Raw genomic sequence first — 6,911 nt, 5'->3', positions numbered from 1 at the left:
GTGTTCATCTTAATTAAACCCGTCCAAAAAACAACTTCCCTAAGAGTAAACTTAGTAATAATATTAATAAATTTTGGATAAGAAAAAAAAAAAATCTTGATTATATTAACAGTAATTTATTATAATTCCCTTATATTTAGTGTGGACTGATATTTACATTTTGATATTTTTGACCAGGATCAGTATACATTTAAATTTCTGTTAAAGTTTTCAAGATGCCTAAAACTAATGAAGAGAAATGTTAAGAATATCGTTTTCGTAGGAAGAATAATAAGGAAAATAAGGAAAACAAAACGCAAACTAATGCGGAACGTTGTAGGGTGTATAGGCTGTGAAGGAAAATTATTGCACTAGGATATAAATTGTCTGCGAAGGAAATTTTATGTATTCCGTCAACTTCTAATTTACTTTGCGAAACATCGGCTCAGCTTGTGATTACCGGTACAAATTTAAATAATTTAAATGTCTCAACAAAAACTAATATTATCACTAATTATTTATTTTAATTGTTTGGTCTTTATTTTTTGAAGATTTACATTTATTTTACATTTTTTTTACATTTATTCAAAACTAAAAATAACGAGCATGGACTGACGAGGATTTTCTTCAGAATTCGTGTTGCACTCCATGTAATAACGATTTATGCACCATTTGTAAAGATTATAGATTCTTAGCGTATATTCGAAATATGCGGCTCAATCATTTTGAGAATATTGAGAATATCGAAATGTTGTTATCGCACATCCCTACTATTTAAACCGTTGCTAGGCACGCCCTAAAGGGTCCATCAACAAAGACACTCGTCCTATTCTTTCACTGGACGCCTACGACGACACGTTTTAGACACCAGCGAAGAATTTACAAAGAAACCGACGAACAAAGCGAAATTTTTTATTTTTATTAAACCCTGCTTCTTTCTCACGTATAAATAAATAAATTAAATTATACTTATTAATTATATATATATATAAACTTTTATCAATTGTATTAAATATCTTTATATATATATTTTATTTTATCATGTTATCGCGTCTTATTGAGAAATTTAGAGTAAGTATTAAATTAGTACGCAGGAGAGTGGGAGTTTTTTTATATGTTATTTTTTTTTTATGTTATTTTTTTAAAGTTATTTTTGAGGTTATACTTGTTTTGGTACGCTTAAAAAGTATAACTTCTTACGTGCGTACATAAGTACACACACCAGTTTTTTTATTATAATTTTGGAACTAAGTAGCATATTATAATGATATTGGTCTTATATGAATTGGTTGAGATTAAGGAATGTATTTTTGGAAAAAATTAATATTTCATTGTTTATAATTTTGTACAGTATGATAAATTTTGAAACACTCCCCAATATGCATTGCAGGCTAATTAGTGTATGTTTTACAATAATAATTTGTTTGATGCCTGCCACCAGGTGTTTTCCTGTTAGAACACACAATACAGTCTCGTTTTCTTTGTTTCACATTGGGAATATGTATTGGGTTGGGGAATAAAATCGTACTGTTATTTCCGAAGGCTTTTATATAAACAAAAAACAATAATTATATAAATAAGTTAATCAATTATATATTCGCCGCTGCTGTTTACAACCTCTTTCCATCTCTCGATCAATTTGTTGATGCAGTTCCGCCAAAAATCGCCTGGTCTGGTGTCAAAGAAGTTGTTGAGCCAGTTTTTAAGGACCTCTTTGTTATCAAAGGTAACGCCCTTCATATGGTTTGACAGGCATCGGAAAAGATGGTAATCGGTCGAAGCAAGGTCCGGAGAATACGGTGGATGCTGAAGTACCTCCCATTCGAGCTCTTGGAGTGCGGCTTTGACGACTTGTGTAACATGGGGCCTAGCGTTGTCGTGAAGGAGTATGGTTTGAAAATGTCGATCAAATCTTTTCAGTCGAATAGCCTAATTCACGCGGTGTAGCTGGGCAATGTAGAGCTCCTTGTTGACCGTGGCATTATTTTCGAGCATTTCCCAGTGCACTATGCCCTCCCAGTTCCACTAAATACATATCATGATCTTCTTTGGATGAAGGTCGGACTTGACTCTCGGCTTTGGCGTATCTCCTGGAGCCACCCACTCCTTTCTTTGCTTCATATTGATATATAGGCACCATTTCTCATCTCCCGTGACGATTCGGTACAAAAAGCGCTGTTTATGACCATGTGTTGCTCGATGGCGGGCAAGATGCTGAGAAGAAATTTGAAGGCGACTTTCTTTGTTGTTTTCGTTGAGCTCGTGAGGCATCCAGGTTTCTAATTTTTTGGTAAATCCAATTGAATGAAGGTGATTAGGAATCGTTTTATGATCGCAGTTCATTTTTTCCCCCACTTCACGACTGGTTTGGCGACCGTTCTCCTTCAAAAGTGATTTGAGACGTTCTTCATCGAATTCAGAAGGCCTTCCGCTGCGGGGCATGTCATCGACGTTAAAGTCGCCATTTTTGAATTTTGCAAACCATTTTCGTGCTGTAGACTCGCTTATGACACCTTCTCCATACCCGTCGCAAATGTCCCGAGCTGCTTCGGCAACTTTTTGACCTCGATGAAAAGCAAAGAAGAGCAGGTGTCGAAAATGTTTTTTTTGCCTTCTGAGTATTCCATTTCTAAGCCTAAAAACTAATAAAAAATTAAAAACTTTAAAAATACAATTACAATACTTTTGTAGAGCACAAAGTGTTTTATCGAATGAATACTTCTCCGTTGCCAAACCGAAAACAAATTGTTGTAAAAAAAAAGAAATTATAAAAACAGTACAAACTTATTCTCCAACCCAATAATTTGTTGTCTAGTCTATTGTCCGCAGAAGATGTGGATGGACGCGTTCTCGGTACACAAAAATCGCCCTTCAATTGGTCCATTAGTGTTTTGACAAACTTGTGGTGTGTCATTGGCGTTTCATTTTTTGTTTGTTTTGAGATACGATATATTATGTATGAGATTATCACACACATTTCTAGCCCCCAAAAAAATAACTTTCTTCACCATTTCAACGATTTACGGAGGAAACAATATGTCGAAACCTATTGATCAGCAAGATCCACATCACCCATATTTGCCGTATATCCTAACATCATTTCAGGTCTATTCACTGTTACAACATCTCCACTGCGTAATGTTTGATGGGTAGATTGTTGTTGAGTGTTATAATAATTCGTGAGTATCGTAATAATTCTTTTATCTTTCCATGCAAGAAGCGTAGTATTATTTTTCTTGTATGCAACTGTTTTATTTGTTGAAAATTTTGGTTTCTTTATTTGTGTCAGTATGCCTTTTCGATTAATTTTTATAGTGCCAGTAAGATGACAATTCATCTTTCGCAATTCTTCTGCTAAAAGGATGCTGGTATAGTATCTGTTGGTGAGCATATGGTATCCTTTTGTACCAGGAACTCTGTCTAATAATTTCTTATACAAATGTAGCGGAATCTTTGTACTTACTGGAAGATCCGGCCGGGATATATTATTGGAAGTAAAGTGCTGCCATAGTATGGAAGTATTGTAAATAAATATCCTGTTCTTGAGTCCGCCAGCGCATATATGCGTATAACCCACTTTGTTGGCTTGTTCGGATTATAGGTGATGAATGATATTCTGCCTTTAAATTTTACAATCGATTCATCCACAGCGACTGCTTGATACGGTATGAAATATTGTCTAAATTTGTCATCTATATATTCTAAATAGTTGCTGACTTTTTGAATACGAGTTCTTACTGTTGCATTTCTTTGCGTGGGTTTCTTCAAATGAAACATCCAAAATATCTCCATAAATCTGCCCCTAGTTAATGTTTCCGGAAAAAAAGGGATTTTACTATTGGAAGCAGTAGACCAGTATTCTTGTATGTTTGGGAATTGAATCAATCCCATATTTAGGATAACGGCGATGAATGCAAAAAATTCTTCTTTAGTAATATCGTACCACTTGTGCCAAGTTGACTTTCTTGAAAGTTGTTTCTTTCTAATTTCTTCGTTGGCATAATTGTTTGTTTCTTTTATTATGCTGTCTGCTAATTCTTCAGTAAAATATAATGTAAAATAGTCTATGGGTTCTTTTACGTTACTCAGTAATTGTGGTCCGGCTATTTCGTCATGTAAATCAAAATTTATCGTAGCTGGAGGAATGCCTGATTCAGTAACATCTTCCCACTCTTCACTTGACGATACGTTGTCATGTTGCGATGTTTTTTCTTTCGTATCACAATCGCTATCTATGCGAACTCTTCGTCGCCTTTTTGGTTGGACGATATCACTATCATTGCTGTCATTATCTTCTACAGTTAGTCTTTCTAACATGTCTGTATAGAGATCTATCTGGAGCTCATCTTCACTACTACTTATGTTATGAGACTCATTCGTAGTTGAACGCTTTGTCATTGTTCTCATAAAATATATTCTAATAAAAATATGAATAAATACATGGGTTAAAAATTTCTAATTGTTATTACTAACTCACCTGATGATATTTGTTCGCGCGCAATGTATGTTTCTGTGTAGTAATACTAAAAGCAGTTCTTTAGTCAGTAATGTATTTTATTATCTTGGCGATTAGGATACAATTATTTGAATACTTGATGTGGACTGTATGAATGCTTATGGAATATTACGGTTAACATTTTATTTTTTAACAGGTATATTATACATGAAATTGTTAAAGATTAGAATATATACGGTTGTTATTTGTTAATATATTGAAGATTTATCTATTTCCATGTACCTGTTAGAAAATAAAATGTTAACTCTTATTCAAGTAATCAATTTTCCTGTATTATTTGCGCAAGATGTTAAAAAATTTAATATTGCTATTTTTTTGTAATAAATAACTTTCTCTTTCATGTATATATTTAAAAATTAAGAAATATGAAAAAAAAAATTTGAAAACAGATAGAAAAAAAATATTAAAAAAAAATTTTCCACATGAAGGATCGAACACTAACTAGCAGCATAAGAAGCGATAACGATACTACTTACGCTAGCGCGATACTTGATAAACAGTCGCATTTAAGATAATATAGACATGTATACAAAAAATCAAAACTTTAAAAGCTTTTTTCTCAAAATGGGCTTCGTGTTAGGATGAAATACTTTACCACAATAACACCCTACTAGTATACTACTAATATACCAAAGCTCGTTAAAAACCGTGAGGGCACAACCGTAAGGTCTCCTTGTTAGTAATTTTACGATATTTTGATTTGATATCTTGTATTATTTTAAGAAAAAACATCAGGGGAAACATGCATGTCTCAAAAAGTTGAGCTAAAATAACTCAATTCCCCGAAATCACTAATAAACTTGAATGTTCCATGAGAGGGGACAGCGGAGTGCAAAGGGTTAATTATTTAGCAGATTTTTTCTATCATACAAAGATTTAAAACCATGTAAACCCATGGTACATCGTAGTATACCTCAGTGTACGCCACATAGGACCTTTTTCCAACATAAAACAAGTTTCGATAGAAATTTGATATAGGCTTTTCTTTCAGAGACTTATTCGATTATTTTTTTACCGCTTTATTAAAAGTGAAAAATGCTTATCACATATAAAGACGTGTGAAAGAAATCTCTTTCAAAGAAATGCACATCGATTCGGTAAATTGGAAAGATTATTGATGTCTAAAATATAAAAGTTTAGGAATCACGTTTAATACGAAAAATTATAAAAATAATTATTTACACATAATGGTTATATCGTAAGCAGAATTTTCCAACATGGAGTCCACTGATTATTTTAATAAACTAATAATGAGAAAGTTGAAAAAATAAATTAAAACAATTAACAAAACACGTGATTTAGCCAATAGGAAATATAATATTTTACTGGCTCTTCGGGGAAAAGCCTTGCTACATAAAAATCTTGGTTGATAATTCAAATATGAAAAGTGCGTCTCACTTTTCGCTCATATGTGGAAGTATTAGGAGTCCTTACCAGGTGTAGAAGTATGAAACCAGAATTTTTTGTAAAAATTACACGTGTGTTGTTTGAAAATAATAAAAAATATTTTATTCAAAATAATTTTCATTGCTATTTATACACTTTTTCCACCTCTCTAGCAGTTTATGAATGCCACGCAAAAAAAACGCTCTTTTTTCTATCTCACGCTCTTCGTTTCTCATGTCAAAATCACCACTTTTGAATTTTTTAATCCACTGAAAACACTGTATCTTAACAAGAGCAAGTTCACTGTAAGCTTCAACAAGCATTCGATGCGATTTCGCAGCAGTTTTCTTCAAATGATAACGGAAAACCAATGCTGTCCGCAAATCGAAGTTCGTTAGCACAAAATTCGATATGTGTTTAAGATTATAGAAAAATATACTAGTGCATGGAATTTAGATTGTTGTGTGTTAAAAATCTTTGTAAACTGTTGAAAGGAGATGATTTTTTGGTTTGAAAAACTGTATTTTTATTTCAGTCTCTTTTTAACATACATAGGATAAGTAAGAACATCTTACAAAAAACTTTAAAATATAAAATATATAATAAAAGTGTCTTAAGGGGGTATTCTGGTCTAGAAATAAGAAAAAATCGATTTTTTTTTTCATATTTATTTAAGAATATGTCTACGAGAGGATTTTTCAAAATTCAAATTATTTTTGGAGATATAGGTATTTTGTTGAGTTGGCATACTAACCGGTTGGGCTGCAACTCATCGAACAAAAGACATAATGGATTCTCCGTCTACCTGAATCCATATTTCTCAGTAAAGCCTTTTGTTCCGTTATATATATGTAACGTTTATATCTATCTATCAGGTTGGATAGTATGGAAATAACTCGAATAACGTGTTGCTCTGTAAAACAAAGATTTATATTTTTAACTAAAACTATTAATTACAATTATTAACAATTAAATTATACCTGTAAAACAAAGAAACGACAATTTAAGACGGTTACTTCTAATGCTCTTT

At 32.5% G+C, this 6,911-nt stretch overlaps 2 protein-coding genes across 2 annotated transcripts; both read right to left on the bottom strand.

Moving 5' to 3' along the window:
• Positions 1 to 1,596: 1,596 nt before the first annotated feature.
• LOC106792900 (histone-lysine N-methyltransferase SETMAR-like) lies at positions 1,597 to 2,863 on the bottom strand (the record flags this gene model as incomplete). Its single annotated transcript, XM_014759435.1, has 3 exons — positions 2,764 to 2,863; positions 2,045 to 2,621; positions 1,597 to 1,846 (listed from the first exon to the last, which is right to left on the bottom strand). Coding segments are annotated over exons 1-3 (927 nt in total), but the record flags the coding sequence as incomplete, so codon positions are not given.
• A 162-nt stretch (positions 2,864 to 3,025) lies between these two features.
• LOC106792899 (piggyBac transposable element-derived protein 4-like) lies at positions 3,026 to 4,377 on the bottom strand. The gene is made up of 2 exons (XM_014759434.1): positions 3,557 to 4,377; positions 3,026 to 3,110 (listed from the first exon to the last, which is right to left on the bottom strand). Exons 1-2 carry the CDS (start codon positions 4,375 to 4,377, stop codon positions 3,026 to 3,028), a joined length of 906 nt encoding a protein of 301 aa, XP_014614920.1.
• Positions 4,378 to 6,911: the final 2,534 nt, after the last annotated feature.

This window comes from Polistes canadensis, unplaced genomic scaffold (genome assembly GCF_001313835.1).
Source record: "Polistes canadensis isolate GaletaPanama2010 unplaced genomic scaffold, ASM131383v1 scaffold_1317, whole genome shotgun sequence".
Classification (NCBI taxonomy): Eukaryota; Metazoa; Arthropoda; class Insecta; order Hymenoptera; family Vespidae; genus Polistes; species Polistes canadensis.
This window is presented reverse-complemented; position numbering and strand designations above follow the sequence as displayed.